The 23,861-nt window shown below is 27.8% G+C and overlaps 1 protein-coding gene across 1 annotated transcript; it reads right to left on the bottom strand.

Annotated features, from left to right (window-relative positions):
- Nucleotides 1-651: 651 nt before the first annotated feature.
- LOC110653046 (endoglucanase 9-like) lies at nucleotides 652-2,497 on the bottom strand. The gene is made up of 5 exons (XM_021808664.2): nucleotides 1,994-2,497; nucleotides 1,666-1,815; nucleotides 1,476-1,587; nucleotides 1,063-1,226; nucleotides 652-984 (listed from the first exon to the last, which is right to left on the bottom strand). The coding sequence occupies exons 1-5, from the start codon at nucleotides 2,438-2,440 to the stop codon at nucleotides 652-654; spliced, it is 1,206 nt and encodes a 401-aa protein (XP_021664356.2). The 5' UTR covers nucleotides 2,441-2,497.
- Between the last annotated feature and the right edge of the window lie 21,364 nt (nucleotides 2,498-23,861).

The raw sequence follows: 23,861 nt of genomic DNA, 5'->3' as shown, positions 1-23,861 counted from the left end.
AAAATAATTAATATTTGTGGATAAATTATTAAGCCATGTGGATTATAAAATGTGATATGTAACAAATTTTTAAGTGTATTAATAATTTAAATGGCTTAGTTTTATAAAGCAATTTTTGTATTTTAACTTATATATATATATATAGATTAATTTGAGTAAAAATGTTATTTAAAGGCAAAATTGAGCTTTACTTTATTATTATTATTATTATTATTATTATTATTATTATTATTATTATTATTATTATTATAAAATTTAATACTATAATTTTAAAAAAATAAAAACATAAATATAATATTTCAACATTAAAATAAAATAATTAACATTCAACACAACGTGCAATAAACTTATTAAGTTAATGTTTTATAAATTTAATCCAACCAATCAAATTAGTTTAATTGATAATCAAATTTGTTGCCAAGCAACTTTGATATTAAATCACATCACAAAACATTAAGAAATTAAGTTCTATTTAAATTTTCAAGAGGTTATAAAATTATTGTTCTAATTGTTTTGATTATTTTCTCTAGAAATAGGATATCAACTTAGGCATCCATCGTAAAAACCCTAGCGAGCAAGACTCCATTTTGGGACAAAGCAGGGCTAATATTTACAAGGAACAGTAACTAGCTAGCAAGAATTTTCCCATTATTAAATACTAGTGCTCCCAACAAGATATGCCAAAGGACCAACAATGGCAGCATTGATATATGTTGCAGGTTCTGAGTGACTATAGTCAGATCGGTCATCTGGGAATCCATCATTCTGGTCTGGGCCACCGACTATAGCTCCGGTTAGGATGTTAGGGTTAGGGTTTGCTGTATAGAAAAAGGGCTGGAAACCTCCATCACAACCTATAACTAGTGGGTGGCTTGCTAGAGATGGCAATGAAGATCCCCTGTGGTGAATTCTCTTTGGATAATGTGGCCCAAATCCTACCATATATGACATTTGTAATGGGTTCACCCCTAGTATGTAGTCCACCTATAAGATTTAAAAAAAAAAAAATCAATGACATAATAGAGCAATTTAGAAATAATTAAAAGAGTAATAATGACTTGCCTGTCTTTTTGCAACATTCAAGAGGGAATTTGGGGTGACCAAGAGATTGCCACAGTTGAAGGTATGCTTTGTTGCTTTCATGTACTTGGCATAGGTTGTGAGCAAAAATGTTATGGATGTTACATATTGAAGGTTACTTTGAGGAAGCTTGTACATAAGCCCTCCTGCACTTCAATAGAATTATTAAGTTATGGATGATCTATATATTATTAACAAATTATTAAATTTATATTTATATATACTCTATACAAAGATTATTGAAAATTATTAGATATATGTACTTATATTTTGCAATGCTCCACTAGTTCCACCCACTTCTGTGGGAAGTGCAGATCTAAAATCAAAGCCTACGATGGAAGGGCAAAGCTAAATTACGTATGATTGAACAAACTTGAAATGGTATGTGGTTTTACCTCGTGTGTATTGTGTGGAAGTAGAGGGAGAGTTGGGTAAAATCCGGCACATGAAATTTTCTGATTCTAATTTATACTGCTCAAAATTTTTGTCATTGTTGAGCAGAGCTCTCTGCAGAGGAAAACGATAATTTTAGTACAAAAATATAGAGTTTTTCTACTGGCATGATTATATATATTTGTAAATTACCCTTGATAGGAGGACATGACCGCCAGCATACTTATTGTCCCAACTGAAAATGTCTGATTGGTCATCATCTCCCAAGGATTTCAACAAATCGTAGTAGTGCTTTTGATTTGTTGCCATGAATAGCCACGCTGCTCCCCATAGCAGCTCATCCTGGAAAACAGAAACAAATCATGGGTTAGGTACCATTTCGGTTAAACAATATATCATTATTATGTCCACATAATTGCCTAATATGTGCCTAACAAATTTTCTAAAATTGGTCTATTTTCAATTTGCATTAGACTGGGCCATTATGAGACAATTATTATTGAATTCTCTGTTTATGTACCTTATAGCCAGAATATGAGCAATAAAAAGGGCAAACAGCTGATCCAAGTGAATCACTATAAGCACCCTGATATTGCAATGCAAATTGCATAACATTCTTAGCAGTGCTCAATAGCAACTTGGAGTATGCTGGATCAGCTTTCCGAAAAACAATCGACGCAGCCGCTAGCGCAGCAGCAGTCTCACCGGCAACATCTGAGCCAGGGTTGCTTGGAGACACTGAGTATACTGTACGGACAGTGTCCATATCCTCAGGCCTCTCCCAGCATTTGTGATCGACATTCGGGTCACCTACACCAACGTAGAGTTTTCCAGGGGTGGCTCTAGCACATTTCAGAAGATAGTCTGTGGCCCAACGAATTGCAGTCCGTGCATTTTGAAGTTCGGGGCCCATTTTGTTCCCATATTCAAGGGTACCCCATGAAAGCATTGTAGTAGTGAAGGCCATTGGGAAGTTAAATTTCACATTGTCTCCAGCATCATAGTAGCCTCCAGTTAAATCCACCTGTTACAAAATGACACATAGTTTAAAACCCAGTAACCACAAATTTCAAGAAAGGAAAAATATTCAATACACTTATTCGCAACAAGCTTGAAATATTATGGATGCTATAAAAGAAAGAGTTGAAAAAATGATGAAAGTGAGAACATACATGGGCAAGGAAACCATCGGAGAGGCCAGAAGTGGACCTCCAGGTGATTTGTTGGGATGCAGGGATTCTCCCAGACCTTTGACCTTGAAAGAACAAAATAGATTTTGCCAAGGCATCCTTGTAATTGGGACTGGCTTGCACAAAACCCAAGAGCAATAAAGAAAACAAAAGGCAGAAAGAAACTCCTCTCATTGTTTTTTTCTTAATTTGGTACCTTTGCTTTTAACCCTTACTACCAAACAAACGTTTCGCTTTGCTTTGCTTTGCCTATGATTGTAATTCAACAATGACATGGGTTTATATAGTGAGTAGAGGGTTATATTAAGCTTATCGCCAAAGCGCCAATCAAGGCTTTTTCATTCTGGACTTGATTTCTTTTATTGTTAATAAATTTGAAATCATTTTTGGGTTTTAATTTTCTTTGCTATATACAAAAAATTATTATTTTTATTATTATTATTATTATTATTATATATGTCGAAACATGTTGTAGAAGTAAATTAGGCTCAAGAATAATGAAAAGGTTGCCCATACAATGTATATAGTAATTATGGCCAAAGAAAGAAATGCATATGGTCTTAATTAAGCCAACTTATTGACTCGGATATTGGTGCGTGATCATTTCCTTGAAAAGTAATCTTGGTGTTTTAAGTATAAAGGGAAAATTTTTGTTTAAAAAGTCTCCTTTTCTAGGGCAAAATTAAAGCAAGCAAGAAAATTTCAAAAATTCTGAAACAACATGCAACTCTATGTCCAATGTTGATTATTTTTTTTATTATATCAAAAAAGAAAAGAGAGGTCGAAACTAATGAGTTTTAATTTACTGATATTAAAATCGTCTTTAAAAATATTAAATTTCAAATTTGAATATAAACAATCAAAATTAATTTGTCAAAAATTAACTCATAATAAAATTTGATTGTAAATTATGTTTGCAAATATGGTAAGAAAATTTTTGTAGTATTTTTCAACTTTGTTGATTTTATCACATAGGAAAATGCTAATTAAATAAAAATACATAATTTTAGCATTTCTTTTTACTTAATTCATGGGTATCATTTTTTTTTTTCTGATTAACTTTATGGTAATTTAGTTTCTAAAGGTGGAAAGATTTCAATTTTCAGATCTCATTGAATTAAGATAGCATATATAGTTTACTATCATTGAATAAATTAACTATTAGAAAAAAAATATTGGATATTATTGAAAATATTTTGATATTTTCCATATACATTATATATGAGCTTTGATTTTTTATTTTTGGTGGGGCTATTAGCTTTGATTTTTATTGTTTTAAAATTAATAATCTAGACTTCATATTATTATTAAGTAAAATTATAAGATTTTTAGACCCTAAATACTTTATAATATAACAATTTAAAGGTTAAAGTGCAATTAAATTTTATAATTTTAAAAATTTCTTTTATTATGCCTAGCATAAACTTAAAGTGTAGAGATGTTAATGTTTAATAAACCATAAGCATGATAAAGAAACTATATTTTTAAAATAATAAAGATAAAAATATATATTATACCAAAACTTAATATAGTTTTAATAGTCAACCTAAATTTATTTCATTCACACTCTACTTTTCTTAATAAAAGAAAAAGAAAAATAAATAGGAAAAGAAAACAAAGAATGTTTTTTTTTTTTTTTCCACCTCTTCTTGAGTATTTGAGAAAAAGGAAAATTAAGTCATTTAAATTGAAACCCGCAAGGGAAATTTTTGAGGAAAAAAATATTGGACATGGCTACTGGCTGCATCCGCCATGTTTCCACTATAAAGTCCATAAGTTGCACATCCCTTTTTCCCAAAGAATATTAATGCTATTGAGTATATTTTGATTTCCATTTACCAAAAATCAATGGTATGGTACCTAACACTCCTATTGAGTACAATTTGATTTCCAAATTACCCAAAATCAAATGGGATGGTACCTAACTAAATCCAAAAATGGGACCCAAAAGGGAAACTGTGTAGGATCTAAATTTTAAAAAAATAATAATAAATAATTCATATAAATGATATATTAATTTAGACGTGTGTAACAGTAAAATATCTAAATTTTAATTTATAATATAAAATCCTCTAATCTTTAGCTTGAGTAACATAAAATATATTTTGACATTTAATAGTTAATTTTTATATTATTTATGCTAATGTGAAAATTGAAAAATTAAATTTTTTGATAATTTTCAATAAATAGATTTTAGGTTATTAAGTATCGACCCATGCAATTTAAATTATCGGGCTGAAGGTAAATAGAGAACATTATTAAAAAAAATTTTTAATAAATATTAAATTAATAAAGAGAAAATATAATTTTTAATGTGATAAGTATATGTCAATAAAAATAATTTAAAAATTAATTATTGAATACCACTTGTGATTTTATATTACTGTTTGGTCAATTCGGCCAAAAATAGCATCTTTTATCAAAAATTGGGCATCTGAGTTTTCTTTCTTTTTTTTAGTGGGAGAAAATTAGTAGGAGAAAATTATCATGCTATAACAGAAAAAATTACAAAAATAATGGCCAATTAGTAGAAAACAAGCTTAAATAATCGCAGCATGTCGCAGGTTAACATAACACACATATATATATATATTATACAAAGCTAAATAATTAAATACATTGTATTAATATGAAAACATTTATAACTATATTGTAATTGATGATAATAATAAAAATAAAGTAAAAATAAATCCTCTTAAATTAATATATAAAAATTAGAAAAAGATAAAAAAAAAATTAAATGAGAGTGATTAATTTTGTTAAATTTTGGAGAATATCTTTCCTCCTTCTTTGTCATTAAATATAAAATTAATTAAAAACAACAATATAAACTTTTTCAGTAAAACAAATATTGTTAGAGTATATGAAAATTTTATTAAATACTTATTTTATTAGAATTTTGTTGAAATTCAATTATTACTTTTAAAATGTAAAATCTTTTAAATGTCTTTTAATTTTTTTATCAACTAATTCATGATTTAATTTGTATTATAATTTTTTTTTTACAATTAAATCTGATTGGAACTTGAATTCGAAATATAACAACACTGGAGACCACTCTAGTACAACTAAGATAAAGACATTAGTTATATTGTAATTTTTTATCATGTACAATCATATTATATAATATTAATAATATAGTTATTTTTGTATAGATAAATTTATATTTAAATAAAAAAATGTAATTTCATAGCTCTAATTTTTTAATATAGGATGAATGTGTTAGCCTTTTTTGGTTATTCGTTGTTTTGAAAATATCCAAAATGGATACTTGAGAGTTTAAATCAACAAAACAGAAATATTTAATACAATAATTACAATATAAGTTGATGAAATATGTTTTCGACTTTAAAATATATTAAATTAAATACGAATCAATCAATGAAGCATGTGTCATTAATTTTTCTTTAAGAGTATGCAAACATGACAAAGGTATAACATATTATTTTGACTAGTGAATCAATATTTCTCCACAATTCAATATTTTTCACATATAATTTTCAAACCACATGTTCTATAATTTTTTTATTATTTTATAATATGAGGTTTTAATTTCTACTTATCATGACTTATTTATTTATTTGTTTAAAATAAAATTAATAATTTTAATACTATTTTTATATTTTAAAATATATTATTGCCTTTATTATTTTAAAATTAAATTTTTTTTCTTTTTATCACCATTAGACAAAGTATAAAATTTTTAAAAATTATAATATTTATGTTATTAATAAATTCAAAAATAAAAATAAAAATAAAAATCTAGAGTCATTATATTAGCAGTTTAATGATTTAATATATGTGTATATTTTATAACATTGGAAATTATGGTATTTTCTTAAATATTTATAATGTAAATGAAAATTAAAAAAAAAAAAAGTATTCAACATGCCTGGTAGATTTCCATGTGGAGGTAATGATGTCAATGCCTGTGATGAAAGGAACTATTAAAAGTAAATATAAAAAAAAGAAGTAAGGGTAAGAGGGACTTTTTACTGTTCCTTAAGAACAGTAAACATGTCATGTATTTTAGTGTGTATATATATATATATATATTTTTTTTTTTTTTTTTTTTCTTTATGTCAAATTGTGGTGGAAAGGGATAAGAGTTGGCGTGAATGGTGCGCTTTGATAAGCCCTAGGATCGCGCAAAGAAATCGGCGCTAAAAGTTTAAAAAATTAATAAAAATGGATTGGTTTTTATAGTCTTTGAACTTTTTTTTTTTTTTTTTTGTTTTTTTAATCCTTGTTTCTTCTTGGCATTCTCTCTATCTGCCTCGCTTTCTTCCCATACGCTAGGACCAGCTAGTATTTTCGGAATAAGATTCTACTTTTTCTACTTTACCTAGGAATTGTAACTCTTATGCTATGTTTGGATTAAAGAAAAAATAAGAAAAAAAAAATAAAAAAAATTAAGAAAAATGAAAAATAAGGGTGAAAAATAATAAGAAAGTGTTAATATTTATTTTCTCTCAATTTTAAAAGAAAAGTAGATAAAAATAAATAAAATTATTTTTTTATCCATATAGTTATTTATTTTAATTTCAAATAAAAAAGATAAGTGGATATTTTACTCTTTAAAAAATTATTTTTCCTTCTTATTTTCTTTTTTAATATCCAAACAAGGAAAATTAAATAGTTTTTACATTATTTTTATTTTTCTTTCTTATTTTTCATTGGTTATTTTCTTTCTTCTCTAACAAAGTTTCCAAAGATAGGCTTAGGATATTTATGCATACTCAATTGAATCATAATCGATAAATTTGAATAATATATATTTGAGTTTAAAATGAATTTAAATTTAAAAAATAATACTCATATTAAATTTAAATTTTATATATTAAATATTTATTATTTTAATTTATTTATATAAATTATTAATTAAATATAAAAAATATATATATTTTAATAATAATATTTATAAATTTATTTCTATATATATATATATATATATTATATTTTAAATAAAAAGAATTTAAATATTTTTACTAGTATTAAATTTTTAAAATATAAATTATTGATAAAATTTTTTTTATGTAAATTATTAATTAAAAAGTATCAAAATTAAACAAGTTTGAATATTTTTTGAGTCATAGCATTCTAATTTGAAATGAGTTTAAGTATTAAAAATATAATGTATCTTATCCTTAAGTTTACAATTTATTTTGATATTCTCTGCATAATTCGAAAAGGGAAAAAAATAATATTAGTGTTTTTTATTTTTTTTTAAATAAAAAATTAGGAAAATAACCACTCAAACTTAAATAAATGGTATACATTGACTAGATTTAGTGTTTTTCATTTTGTATCACTCACTCTTGTATTCGGTTCAATGCTATAGACACAATTTCAATTCTACAAAAAATATAGAAATGTAATAAGTGTAGAGAAGAAAATCACTCCACGATTGGTTTGCTAATGCAGCCCTTGCTCACGATATAGAGATATTCAAGAGCCTTCTAGCCCTTCTCAAGGCATTTCAAAAGGATGTAATGAGAGTCTCGACCTCGCAAAGTGAGAAGATATGTTCTGTTAAGGGTGAGAAATATCCATTATAATCGAAAGTCGAATTAAATTACATTTTATCTATTTATTTTTGTTTGTTTTGATTTGTTCTGATTAGTATTTAAAAAAAAAATCATTTTTGGCCCAATTCAGTTATTTTTATTAAAAAATAAAAAAAATAAAATCAATTGATTTATTCAATTTATGAGATTTTCAAAATTTTATAGACTTTTATATAATATAATATGTAATTTATTGATTTTATAGTAGGTCTATAAAATAAAATATAAAAAATAAAAAAATATAAATTTTTTAATTGCTTTAATTTGATTTTATTCAAAACTAAATCGACTGATCGTAAAATAGATGTGAAATCATTATATAAATATATAGCCAGTAGAGTGATAAATATTTTTTTTTATAGTGTTTAGACTAATATTTTTAAGTGAATTTAAGCATAATTAAATTCAGCTAAATCTTATTATTAAAGTTTCTTTAATTAAAATTATTTATTTGACTTCATCAATAACCATAAATATTATATATATATTTTTTTTAATGAAGACGCAATGAATTGTAATAAGTTACATGATAAAAAAGAAAATTATCTAATTTCGTTAATAAAGCACATTAAATTAATTACAACGATAATTGTCGACAAATTAAAAGATAGAGGAACAAGCAAAACCAATTTGCACAAACAATGGCAGGCGTTAAGAGGATTAACACAACTTGATGTCCTTACTTCAATCATTTACAAACAGGACATAGCAAGCAGTGGTGGGGGTGACCGAAAGTTGAAGTTGAAGCTCGGTGTTTAAAACTTTTAGATATAGAGAGCAAATATAAAGCTCTTCCATTTTCAATAAAATCTTACTTGATGCTTACATTTGAGAATAATTTATGTTATTACTATTATCACATAGATTAAAAAATATATATAATTAATAGAGTTAAAAATAATAAATTTTATTACTTCTTTAAAACTTAAAAATTTTATAATATTAAATTATTCTTGAAACTCATAAATTGTACTTTTTTTTAATGCATATTAAATAGAGTATATTGGTAAACTAATAAATAATCTACTTTTTCAAAAAAGGCAAAATAGTCTATAATTTTGGACATGAAAAAAGAAAGTCAACCTATTTTTATGGCAAGGAGAGTAAAAAAAAGAAAAATTATTATTTAATCTATTTATTTTAATAAAATGAATTATTTTATTTTTTTATTTTAAAAAATATACTAATTGATCTCTTTATTTTTATTTTGTACTATTTACTCTTTTTCGTCTAATTTAAATTAAATTTTTTATTAATTAATATCTTTAAAAAAAGAGAAATTATTATTATAAATACAAAATAGTTCGAGATTTAAAAATAAAGTGTTTAAATATTTTTATTTTTTAAATTATAAGGATTAAATGAATTTATACTAATACTTAAAATGACCGAAAAAATTACAAAAAAGACTAAATAATTAATTTTAATTAAAATAAATTATTTAAATAGTAATTTTTTTCCAAAAAATAATATGAGCTATTCTCCCTCTATTGTTCTTTAAAAAAAAAATCTCATCTATTAACCCTTGAATTTATTTTTTATTTTTTATTTAATTGAGTACTTATGATTTTATTTTGCCAAATTGCTCACAACACTTTTTTTTTTTCCATTGAATTCCTAAACTTTTATTATTTTTATATTGAATCATTTTTTTTAACCGGAATTAGTAAAATATTCCAAAATTATTAGACTCAATGCCATTAAAAAAAAAAAAATCTCTCTCTTCCTTCTATAATGATCTCTTTCTCTTCCTCTCCCCTCATCTCTCTCTCTTTCTCTCTCCTTTTGTTAATGATAGTGTGCTAACATTATCCAAATCCCTCTCTCCCTTCCTCCAACCCTCCTTTTGTTAACGTTCTGCAACAAAATTCTCTCCCAGTCTCTCTCTCCCTTCTAAACTATTTGTTTCCTTTAACACCACTAATAACAAAATCGAAATCAAAACTTTCACTTCTCTTCGATATAATTATTTAATAGTAAACAAGCATCATAATATATGGAAAATAATTTCAGTTTTCTTCAATATATTTTTTGTCAAAACATTTCTTCAATATTTGTTTTAAAAAATGGATAAAAAAATATGTGGTATTGTATTACTCTAGGCGTGCCATCCAACCCCGAAACATATGCCAACATAATCATCTTCTACCAATAAACAAAACTATCTCGTCAAAAGCATGAATATATGCTTTAGAGAGATTGCCAATTAATTTAGCCAAACTTAATTCCGGGAAAAGTTATATGATAGAATCCCGGAGATCATCATTGAATATCTTTGAGATATATAGCACGTTGTTGCAATTTGAAGCCTTGGACTTGAACAATTAAATATGAAATATAACTAAATAGCTATAAAATTGTGTGGAAATGAATGCTTACTACCTTTCCATGCATTGTATTGTTAGCTTTCAATAATTGATTCTCTTTATTATTACTCAACACATTGTTTTCTTTCAGAGTATAAAAATAAGAATATATCAATATAATAATTATTCATGAAATAAAATAACTACACTTATTTATGTAAATATCCATTTCAAAAATTAAATAATAGCTATTTGATATATAATTAGTTATATTTATGAAAAAAAATTGAAAATAATAAAATCAAATCACGTTTTATTTTTATATTTATTTTGTTATTGTAAAATGAAAGGCAATAAATTATTTCACTTAACTAATAATGAATATTAAATATTTGAAGAGTCCATCAATTATACTTAAGATGCAATTTAAGTGCAAGGAGTAAGGAATTCTTTAGTTGGAATCTCTTCTTCTATATATTTTGAGTTTTTTCACTTTTATAGTGAGAAAATGAGATTATTATCTCTCTATATATATAACCCATTAATTATTACTTAGCTTATTGTGTTTCTGTTGAATTTAAAAATTATATTTATATGTAGTCCAAAATTTAGGATTATACTACTTGCAGAAATTCAATTTCAACTTCCTCAAATCACTTGCTTGGATGTTGATTGAATAGGTTGATTGACTAATGATTATAATTCTACACTTATTGATATTCTTCTATAGAATTATTCCATAACTATGAAAAAAAATCAATTAATATATGACAAAATTGACACCTTAATTTTTTTAAGAAAATTTTTAGCTAAAAATTAAATAATTTGCTTTAGTTCAAAAATATCGATGAATATTTAAAATATGAATCTTGGAAGTTAAAATATATTGATGGAATAAAATTAAAAAATTATCTAATTTATCTCAAATTTTATCATTTCAAAACAATTATGAAAAGTAAATTGAATATAATTTATAGGTTAAATAAAACAAATGACGTAGTTCTAACTTCTAATATTGCAAAAGAAATAATTGCTTTTTTTTTTTAACATGATTATGAAAAAGAACAATAAAAAAAAAACCTTTCTTATCGGTAAATGTTATAAAAAAAAAAAAAAACTGTCCATTCCATCCAACAACCTAAACTCAGTTTCATATGGAACCCGGGCGCGTGCCCCTCCCTCCACACCACACCCCCACCCCCTCCCTCGTCTTTCTCTTTTCATCTATTAGTTGTTTTAGATTGTGTCATTCTATTGTTTTGTTTAGTTTCAGTGAGAGTTTTTATCTCTCTTTAGCGAGGAAGATTTTCTTTCCCCTTTTTGAGTTTGGGTCTAGTTTTGTGTTGATCTGCTGGTGTTATGCTTCAATGTGAGGTTGTCATAGTGTGAAGCTTTATTCTAACGCTAGGGAGCTCCTCTGTCTGCTAGTGCTCATGGCGATATTTATGGGTCTAGTTGGCCATCGTTCATTGAGGCTATAGAAGAATGAGATGCCCTTGCTTTTGGCATTTATTTCTCGACTCCTCTAGCACTAGTCCTAGCCCTTTTGATACATCCAACATTTGTTTCTTAACTCCCCTATTTTGTTTCTATTTTGGTTTGAGAAGCTTGATGCATTTAGGTGAGGAACAAGACTTCATTTATGGTGTTTCCTCTTTGAGCTTCAATCTTTGAGTTTGCAATTCTCCCTTAGATTGATTCAATCTCCTTCGGCTGATGTTTGCTTTTGAAGATTGTGTCCTTAGTGGCTACCAATAGATATGTGTTAAGGTTAACCCGTTTAATTTTAGAGCTCCATATGGACTTCGGGTTCTTTGTGCATGTGTGTGTGTGTGATTTTTTTTTTTTTAAATGCTAGATGGCATTAAAAGCCTTTATGGGCAAATGATTACAAACTGGGTTATTGTACCTTTGAAGAAAGAAAGCCTACTCTGAAGAGTAATAACAAGCCTACCATAACCACCCTTCCTCTGCTGCCCAATTTGCCAATCAAAGGAAGAAATGAGCAGAGATTAGAACCAAACAAGCGGAGCCCCTCAATACAAGGCGCTACTGTGACCATCCTTCCTTGCACAACAAAACCATCAACTAAAGTAGACCTTAAAACCTTCACAAAGGTTGCAAGTTTAACTCCACACCGTGAAAGGGTGCTGCTATAGGGCTCAAGGCACATGAAGCCAATCGGGATGGTCTTATCAGCAATGGTGTAAAAGCAAATTTCGGAGATGCTAAGCAGCCAAATCTAGAAAAGCCATCTCAATTGCATGGATCAAACTCACCTGAACTAAAGTAGCACCAACCGTACTTGAACTGAAGCAGCACCAACTGTTAGGTCCCAAACCAACCCCAAGCAGACAACAAACAAAACCTCCAAAACTCCCTAATAGTGCTGCCTGGTTGTCCCCCTTTACCGATCTACCCAGCTCAAACTCAAACAACCCAGCACATAAAGGTCTTTAATCAAAAGCCCTCTTACTAAAGCACAGACCCACATGCAAAACGAAAGCAAATACAATCATACACAGAAAAATAAACATCCTGACCCAGTAGGGGGAGGGCATTTCGCAAAACCCAAGCTGAAGATCAAAATAGAAGCCTTCTCCTACCCGAAGGCAGAGAAAATCAACAATGAAACTACTCTGCGAGTTCGAGAATACCAGAAAAAATCAGATCTAAATTGAGAAAAATTTCTCTCTCTTCAAACTAGAGAGAGATTCTAATTACAGGTCCTTTGTTGTTTGGGCTTAGAAGGAATTTTGTAGTAAATCATGTATTGGAATTTAGGATCTTGTAACCATTTCATCATTTAATTTAATATTCTTTTCTTGATGATTAGAAAAAATAAAAAACACTTGAGTATGAAAAAAATCTGATGAGATTATCATGATTAAATAAAATGATGAGAGAATTGTGGTGGCCATTTTCTTTAATAATCTTATCCTATAATTTCATTCATGGAATGACAGGATGGCCGATAGCAAGTCACGAATTTCGGCACTTACACGGGTGGAAGATGACAGTATCTATGGCTTCGCACGTGCCACCCATGTGATGCATGCCAGGCTAGACGATACTATGCCACTCTTCGGCACGAATTGAAGGCTTGCTGGGCTAGCTGTCATGACTGGGCCTAGCTTAGCTCGGCCTAGGCGCTTCGCTAGCCTACCTTGGCTACTGGACTTGGTTTTCAAGCCCAGTTTCAATTTTCTTTTTATTTCTTCAATTTTCAAAAATTTACAAAAAATTCTTCATGCATTGGACAAATATTAGGCTTGCGTCAAAATTTTAATAAAATTCTCAATTTTATTTCTATAAGAATTTTGAAGTTCACGGAATATTACAATGATGGAACTCAACTATCCCAGATTCCAGAATCAAAAGCTCAGCAGAGCTGCATGAATTCACCATACAACCTGCATAGAAATTATTTTTCGATACTAAGCAACATTTCAGCAACCTGAAGGAACTTCATAATACCATAGAGCGTTTCATTATTAAGTCCAATGTATCTGATCTAGAAATTAAATGTAAAGGTCAGTATTCCAGAGATGTCATGGAAGTTAGCAGTTCACTGTAGGCGCATGATATTATCACTTATCATGCCAGCATCAACAGCTCTTCCAAGCTCATTGAGTTGATCCTCCATACTAACTGACTAGAACTTTTGGGTGGGAATGGGATGATATTCAGATTCACCAAACACTGGAACATAGCTATAGAAGCCATAATTCACTTCAAAAGATAGCACAAGGTTGGAGATTTTCAACTATTAAAAAGAGAGACTATTTGTGGGAATTCCTTACAATTTTGTTCATTGACACTTTCAACAGTACACACCCCACCACCTTGTGAACCCCCAATCGAAGAAGAGGACTTAAGGAAGAAAGGAAATGATGCAGCATCTGCATACAAATAGCTCCCCCAGTGAATTTGATAGATATCAATGTAGTCCATTTGAATTCGCAGGACACTGCATTGACAGGATACTTACATAAGAATTTTATCTCTTATTACATAATTCAAATACAACATAATTCTAATATTACAATATTCTTAAACTTGTATATTCAATAACTTTTTTTTGGCTATGCTATATTTTACATTAATATTGAAAGAGAACAAGGAAATCTCTGTAAGTTTTGCCTGCTCAATGCATATAAAGTAATTCAAATTAATTTAAATTTATTTATAATCTTGCATGCATGAAATATAATTTCTATGTATTTTTAGAAGGTAATTAATTTCTATATTAATATTTAAGGAGATATAGACTTCTATATTTGAGCTAATTTAAATTCATTTTATAAATTTTATTATTATGAATTTATATATAAAAATAGGTCGAATACACATTTCACACATGAATTTTATTAAAAAAAATCCTTGTAACACTCTGAACTTTTAAGCTGTCCTATGACACACTTCAACTCTTTTAAGGTGGAATTAACATATCCTTAAAATCTTCACGTGAGATAGCGATTTACTGATTAAAATTCAAAAAGTATCTTAATTCACTTTACAGATATTGAGATATATCATTAAACATTTATAGGAATTGAAGTGTATTGTTTAAAAACATTCAAGGTACCATAAAAATTTTTTTTAATAAAATTTAAGAATGAACTTATGCATAATATAACTAAATTATTTTGATGGAAACATATTCTGCACGATTGCAAAGCAGTTTTTTTTTTTAATAACATTATGCATATATTATAACATTTTTTATTTGGAAGTGTACATATTTTAAATATTGTTCAATTGGATATTAACATTATTCTTACTATTTTTTTTGTTATTTTTTATATTATTACCACATGCTATTTTTTTTTCAACCTATATTCTTATATTTTCTATTTTTATAAATTTTGAATGTTATAATAAGTAATTTCTTTCACATTAATATTTAGTGAAATGAATCACATTTAATCTAGTTATTAATTTTAATTCTGTTTTAATCTGAATTCAATTAATGTCTTTATAGAAATAATTGGATGTTTATGCAAATGTGGCTTAAAAATCAATGTTCTTCATCAATAATTTAGTACGTAAGATATAATTGTAATGTTTAACTTTTTAATTATTTTTAAAATTAATTCTATTATTTTTTATATTTATGTTTCATTTTATTTCGTAAAAAATAATTTATATATGAAAAATATTTTTAAAAAATTATTATCCATTGTTTAGTTTTAATGTTAAATTAATGATATACGTTTATATTATACGTTTATATCATGTATATATAAATATTTTTAAGTTTTAAAAATATTTTTAAGTTTTAAAAAATAATTTTTTTTGATTTTTTATTTAATTAAGAAAATATTTTTTATTAACTTATTTTTTTAAATAACCCAAGCAATGGAAAATACGAAACTCAAAACGAACAGGAAAAAAAAAAATTCAATTTTTAACATTGTTGACGAGTCATATGTTTGCTCTATGAAGTCTATCCCTACATTTGAGTTAGTTTAATTACTATAAACTCTAAAAACAAATTTCATTAACGTTACTTTTAAAGCATTTGAGATTTTTGCTTTTTTTTTTTTTTTTTTTAATAAAATTTCTTATGCAGTTATGCTGATTGCTCATATTGATTTGACGGTTGAAAATCTTTTCCATATTAAAAAAAAATGAGTATTAAAATGATGGCATTTTGAAACGTTGCATAAAATCTTATATCAATTTCCATTAATTAATAATTATGCTTATTTATAAGATTAATTAATAATATTAATATTAATATTTTTAATTTATTTAACTAATTTAGTTTTAATATTTATTTTTATATAAGTAAAATAATCTCATGTTATAAAATACTTGATACACATATAATTAATGCACACTTCATTAAAAACACTTGTAGGTAATTTAGCACAGATTTTATTATTCAAAATCAAAGTTTGAGAATTAATAGAAATTTTGAGATCTTGCCCTACGGACTTTATGACTACTTATTTTAAGAAGAATGGGGTGTCTGGTTCACCTGTTGGGTGCAGCTGATAGCTGATAGATATTCAAACAGGTGAATTAGAGTGTTTGGTAAGTTTAAAAAAATAAAACTGATACCTGATTTAATTTTATTTTTTATTTTGACCATATTATCATTTTTTATTTAACTCAAAAATTAATATTATTAATACTTTTATATTTTTCATTCATAATTTTAACATTTTAATTAATGCATTTCAACTTTGTTAAAATATTTTTTTATTAATAACATAAAATATAAAATGTTTACTTATATCTAAAAACTTAAAATTAATTATAAGTTTTTCTTTATCAACAATAATAATTACTTTATTATTTTATCTATATTTTCAAAGTGATTTAATTATTTTTAAAAAAATTTAATTATTTTCTTATTTTAATAATAAAATAAATGATAGAATATAATATATCAATAATTATATATTTATTTTAATAATATAATAAATGATATAGTATATTAATTTAATAATTATATATTAAATTTAATAATAAATATAATAAATTTATAATTTTATAGTTATTTCAATAATAAAATAAATTATATAATATATAACCTTATTAGTCATTTTACATATCAACAGCAACAGCTAAATATAGTTTTACCAAACAGTTAACATAAATAAGCTATTATCAGCTACCAGCTATCAGCTAACAGTTATCAGTTATATTTAATAGTTAAACCAAACAGGCCCGAAATTTAAAAAGTAATTTGTGAGTTTGTTTGTTTTTCCCACTTAGTGTATGCTTAGTATTTTTAATGTTTTGAAATTCATAATCCTAGTACTAAGATTAACAACAATATTATGAATATTTATATTATTCAGGTATTTAATTTTCATAGAATTTTAATTCTTAATTGAATTTTGAGAAAATTTGAGAAAATTTTCTTATAGTATTCTTGTATTTCTACCACATGGTTGTATCTATGGATTAATAAAGATTAGCATTTAATTGTAAAACCTAGGAATGTAATATCATCTTCAAGCACATTCTAGAATAGACAATACTCAGATACTATCAAAGTAAACAAATTGAACCTGAAAATCTCAATCACTGGAAAAAATCCCTTGTTCACAAGATGTTAAGATATGGATGCACCCATAGTCTTGTCCTCAAGTCAAATGCACTGCAAACAAAACTTGGCAATGCCAAAGTGACAATCACCAAAGAATTATGATACAAATATGCCTCATATTCAATTCAATTGGTATGCAAATCACAGCACAAATCAATTGCAAGCAACTATTCTATCCCAGATGATAACATAACAAAGCAGCAATCATAACAGAACAAGGAAGAGCAAAAATTAAGAAGATTTAAAATTCGTAGCAATCATTTAAGGCAGAAAGCAACGTTTTTTTTTGACATATTAGAAATTTATATTAGAAAATGAAGTCATCAAAAACAACATGCATGCAAGCAGCTATATATACCTATCTTTTCAACTAGATGGACAACACATTATGATGACAGAGGGATGAGCAGGAGCATACATCATATTCATATTGCAATCAAATACAAGAATAACTATGGCATGTTTTTGAAATCAAATTAATTAATTCATTGCAATCACCATAATTCATGAACTTTTACAATATCCCTTTTATTGATGAAGAGATTGTTTTTTTAACCTGACCAACAAATATGATATTGATCAAGGAAGAATTTTTTGACATAATTAATCGTTGATTGCATCTGTTGACCCTGTGCAGCTCAAAATGAGCATTGATTTTGATGATAACAAAACTCAACTAGAATCTTTCTAACTCAATTTTCAGTGATGTGTAGATTTTTTCTCTTATTCATGAAGAATCTTTAAGGTTACATCTAAGGAGGAAGGGCACTTAAAGGCATCTCAAGATGAATCCAAGTTGAGAAAGAACAAGATTATGAAAGCTAAGACTCGAAGTGAAGGTATGAAAGTCATAGAGTTAGGAATTGAGTCTTAAAACTTATGTAAAAAGAATAGATCAAAGTTTTAGTCAAATGGAGCTCAAAATTAATTTTTTTTTTTCAATTACCTTATAAAATTTTCTCTCATCATGACCTTGGATATTGCTATTGGAATATATATTTTTCTTAAGGTCTAAATTAGATTTTTAAAGATTACAATTTGAAACAGGCATCTTGTAAATTAGTTTGTTAACTTGTTTGCTAAAATATTAGTTTGCTAATGTGTTTGCTAAAATTATAGTTTGCTAACTAGTTTACTACTGTCACAAAAAATTTCGTTAGTTTGCTAAATGATCAGAGTTGCTCTACTTCGTACAAAAAGACAAAATAATGGCTATTTTACTTAGAACAGAGTGTATAACATTCCAAAAAGGTTTCAAACAATTTAAAATATTTTGGGACTATAAATAGACTTTCTTTACTTCATTTTACACTTGATGAAAGCTTACAATTGCACTTCAATCTTGATTTTTCATTTATTGCTTTTATTCAAGAGCTTTAAAGTGTTTGAGCTACCATTGGCAAATCAACTCATCTCTTCTTTATAGTTTGATTTGTATTAAGTGAGAGTGAGTGTTAAAACATTAAATTGCATTTAAGAGACATTGTACAAGCACCTATTGAAGCTTGTGAGTGTGAGTGCTTGAGATAGCACTTGTTAAGGTTTCAAGCTACCTTGATAAAAGCTTAGTGTTGAAAAAGTTGTAAAGGGCTTTTGGTCTCTTGCCTTTAAAAGAGCAAATAGTGGAGAGAAGACTCAAAGAGGGTTCTTTAAGAGAGTGAATGTAGGCTAGTTAAGCCAAACCACTATAAAAATCATTGTGTTTGATTTCTCTAACCTTAATCTCTTTACTTTTGTATAATTTAATTTCTATGCATGATATTGAGTAGGTTGAGAAATTAGTTGAATATTTTGGGATGCATATTGTGTTAAAAATTGCTATAAATATTGATTGAGGCTTAAATTACAATTTAGGGACACATTCTTGAAACACATATCACTTTCACTATATATATATATATAGGAGCACCTAGTTGAACAATGCCACAAATTTTCATTAGGCTATAATCAAGGGCCAAAAAATTGGTTAAGTCCAATTCACCCCCTTCTCCCACCCCCCCCCCCCCCTCTTGGACTATTTTGGGACAACAAATTGGTATCAGAGCTTGTCTCTCTTGCTTAAGGTATCACAACCTTGGAGTGATCCATAATGGCTGGTTCATCTAGCAACACTGTCGGTATACCCGCACCACTAGCTGAAGGCTACTCAATTACTAGACCACCACTATTCAATGGCACTAATTACTCATTTTGGAAAGTTAGAATGAGAAATTTCATACAATCTGTGGATATTGATGCATGGAGAATTATTAAAAATAGTCCATATGTTCCTCAAAAAAATGGTCAAGGAAACACTAAAGTTCCTAAAAATGAAGATGAATATGATGACAATGATTGGAAGAAAATTTCTGTAAATGCTAAGGCTATTAATATTTTGCATTGCTCACTTGACCTTAATGAATACAATTGTGTTTCAGGATGTCAAACTGCTAAGGAAATTTGGGATAAGCTTGAAGTCACTTATGAAGGAACGGATGTCATCAAGGAATCCAAAGCAAACCTCCTTATCTGAGATTATGAGCTATTTGAAATGAAGCCAGGAGAATCAATTACGGATATGAGTACAAGGTTTACCGATCTTGTCAATCTTCTTAAAGCACTTGGTAAAAGATTTGAGGAAGCCGAACTTGTGAAGAAGATTCTTAGATCACTTCCAAAATCTTAGAAAACAAAGACTACGGTTATCCAAGATACTAAGGATTTTAAAACATTCACCTATGATGAGCTTATCAGATTTCTTATTGCACATGAGATGGTATATAAGAAAGATGAAGTTGAAAATGAGCCAAAGAAGAAGAAAAACATTGCTCTCAAGTCAAATAAGGATGAAGAGAAGAAGAAAGGAGTTGTACTTAAAGTTGACTCAAGTGACAACTCAAGTGCTTCAAGTGATGATGATGATGAAATGGCTATGCTTGCAGGAAAATTCAAAAGAGCTTTCAAGAAGGGAGGAAGTAAATACAAGAAATTCTTGAAAAAGTATACTCCCAAGGATAAATGTTTCAAGGAATCAAAAGAAGAAATTGTATGTTATGAGTGTCACAAACCAGGACATATCAAGCCAAAATGTCCATTGCTCAAAAAGAAGAAAAGAAAAGAAGACAAGAGCAAGAAAGTTATGAAAGTTGTATGGAGCAACAGTGAAGAATCTTCAAATGATGAATCAAGTGATAAAGAGACTGCTCATTTTTATATGATGGCTTTTGAAGAGAAAGTCAAAAGTGCACAAAAGGAAGAAGAAAGTGATAATGAGGTAAATTCTCTTGAACCCCCTAATGTAGAGGAACTTGAACTTGCATTTGCTAAAGTATATGATGAGTATAGAAACTATAAGAGAAAGTGCACTAAAATGAATTTAGAAATTGAATCATTGAGATCACAAAATATTGCCATGTCCAATGTGTATAAAGAAAATGAATTTTACAAAGGACAAATTGCTTTGTTTAAAGAGTTAGATTTGGAGTTGAAAAACTCAAAAGAAACTTGTGAAAAGCTCATTAAGGAAACTAAGGTTCTTGAAGCTAAAATAGAATATTTGACAAATGATTTGGCAAATTTTACAAAAGGAAAAGAAATTTTAGATGTACTTTTTGGAAACTAAAGAATTTCAAATGAAAAATATGGAATTGGTTTTGATGGTTTCATGAACTATGGTAAATACAAGAATCATTTCATTAAAGCATCTACATCCTCCTTGCCTAATGTCACATGTTATTATTGCAATAAAAGAGGTCATATGATTAGTTCTTGTGCACTTAGAAAGAGTTTCCTTAAGGTAAAGAAGGTATGGGTGCCAAAGGGAACCTTACCTAAAGTCACTAACCCCTAAGGACCCAAAGTTGTTGGGGTACCTAAAGCTAAATGATTAAATTTCAGGTTTCTTTCAAAGGGATGAAGGAAAGTGAAAAATGATATATAGATAGTGGTTGTTCAAAACACATGACCGGTGAAAAGGACAAGTTTTCAAAAATCACAATGGTAGATGGAGGACATGTGAAATTTGGAGATAAAGGAAAAGGAAAAATAATTGGAAATGGCACAATTGGAATCAAACCTTACATTGAAGATGTGTCACTTGTTGAAGGGTTGAAATACAACTTGCTAAGTGTAAGCGAACTTTGTGATAAAGGTTTTGAGGTAAAGTTCACTTCTTCTCACTAGACAATCAATAACTTAGATAATGACACATTGTTCATTGCCAATAGATCTAATAATGTTTACTTGCTTGACATGAATAACTTTGAAACTAATCATGGTACCTGTCTAGTATCTTTTGATAATTTTATTTATTTATGGCATAGAAGATTAGGACATGCAAGCATGCATACACTCTAAAAATTGTCTAAGAAAGAACTTGTTAAAGGTCTTCCTAAGATTAACTATGAAAATGAATTTCAATGTAGGGCATGTGCACTAAGAAAGTATACTAGAGCATCTTTTAAATCCAAAAATATTGTTTTTACCACTAGGCCATTAGAATTACTTCATCTTGATTTGTTTGGACCTGTCTCTCCTGCCAGTCTTGGTGGGAAGACATATGCTTTCGTTATTGTTGATGACTATTCAAGATATACATGGAGATTCTTCCTTGCTCACAAAGATGAAACTTTTGAGAAATTCACCTCTTTTAGTAAAATGGTTCAGAATGAAAAAGGTTTTTGCATCACATCTATAAAGAGTGATCATGGAACTAAATTTGAAAATCATTTATTTGAGAAATATTGTGATAAATATGGAACCAACCATAACTTTTCAGCTCCTAGAACTCCACAACATAATGGGGTTGTAGAAAGGAAAAATAGGACTTTACAAGAAATGACTAGAACCATGTTGAATGAAAATAATTTGCCAAAGTATTTTTGGGCTGAAGCTATTAATACTTCTTGCTATGTGTTAAATAGAATTTTGATTAGACCAATTTTGAAAAAGACCCCCTATGAGCTTTGGAAAGGAAGAAAACCAAATATTTCATATTTTAGAGCATTTGGATGTAAGTGCTATATCTTAAATAACAAGAATGATAACTTGAAGAAATTTGATGCTAAATCCGATGAAGGAATCTTTCTTGGGTACTCAACAAAGAGTAAAGCATATAGGGTGTTTAATAGAAGAACATTAGTTATTGAGGAAAAACTATTCATGTTTTGTTTGATGAGGCTAACCCTTATATTAGAAGGAAAGATGTTTTTTATGACAATAATGAGCAGGTGTTTGGAAAAGATAATATAAAATCAAGTTAAGAAATGGAACAAATTGATGACAAAGATGAAGAAACTCGAGGAGATACCACAATAGATGTCCATAATGCCAACAATGATCAAATCAATGAAGAAATGCCAAATTTGGAAGAATTACAAGTGAATGAACCCTAACATGAAGATTTACCTAAAGAATGGAGATTTCATAGAAATCATTCCCCAAGAAGACATCATTGATGATCCATCTCAAAGGATGATGACTAGAGCACAATTGAGAAAATGTTTTGGTAATGTTGCCTTTGTTTCACAAATTGAACCTAAATGTTTTGAAGAAGCTCAAAATGATGAAAGTTGGATTCTTGCCATGCAAGAAGAACTCAATCAATTTGAGAGAAACAAAGTTTGGAATTTAGTTCCTAAACCTAAAAATCATTCAATTATTGGTACTAAATGGGTTTTTAGAAACAAAAATGGATGAAAAAGGCAATGTTGTTAGAAACAAAGCTAGACTAGTGGCTCAAGGCTACAACCAAGAGGAAGGTATTGATTTTGATGAAACCTTTGCTCCGGTTGTTAGAATTGAAGCTATTAGAATGTTATGTGCTTTTGCATGTTGCAAGGATTTTATGCTTTATTAAATGGATGTCAAGAGTGCATTTTTAAATGGTTATATTGATGAGGAAGCGTATGTTGCACAACCTTCGGGCTTTGAAAATCATGAGCATCCAAATCATGTTTATAAACTTACTAAAACTTTATATGGTTTAAAACAAGCTCCTAGAGCATGGTATGAAAGGCTTAGTAAATTCCTTTTACAAAATGATTTCCAAAGAGGTAAAGTGGACACAACACTTTTTGTTAAAAAGCATTATAATGATATGCTCATTGTGCAAATATATATTGATGATATAATTTTTGGTGCTACTAAAGAATCTCTTTGCAAGAAATTTTCTAAGATTATGCAGAATGAATTTGAGATGAGCATGATGGGGGAGATCACATTCTTCCTTGGACTACAAATTAAGCAAATGAAAGATGACATCTTCACAAATAACCAGATT

This window comes from Hevea brasiliensis, chromosome 16 (genome assembly GCF_030052815.1).
Source record: "Hevea brasiliensis isolate MT/VB/25A 57/8 chromosome 16, ASM3005281v1, whole genome shotgun sequence".
In the NCBI taxonomy this organism is placed as follows: domain Eukaryota; kingdom Viridiplantae; phylum Streptophyta; class Magnoliopsida; order Malpighiales; family Euphorbiaceae; genus Hevea; species Hevea brasiliensis.
This window is presented reverse-complemented; position numbering and strand designations above follow the sequence as displayed.

What these genes read in the sequence shown, in the direction of transcription:
- LOC110653046 (XM_021808664.2), bottom strand. Translation starts at nt 2,440, where the DNA reads ATGGCCTTCACTACTACAATGCTTTCATGGGGTACCCTTGAATATGGG. An exon ending in GTCATGTCCTCCTATCAAGG is followed by an intron (nt 1,588 to 1,665) that starts GTAATTTACAAA and finishes TTTCCTCTGCAG; the next exon opens with AGAGCTCTGCTCAACAATGA. An exon ending in TTCCACACAATACACACGAG is followed by an intron (nt 1,227 to 1,475) that starts GTAAAACCACAT and finishes ATTGAAGTGCAG; the next exon opens with GAGGGCTTATGTACAAGCTT.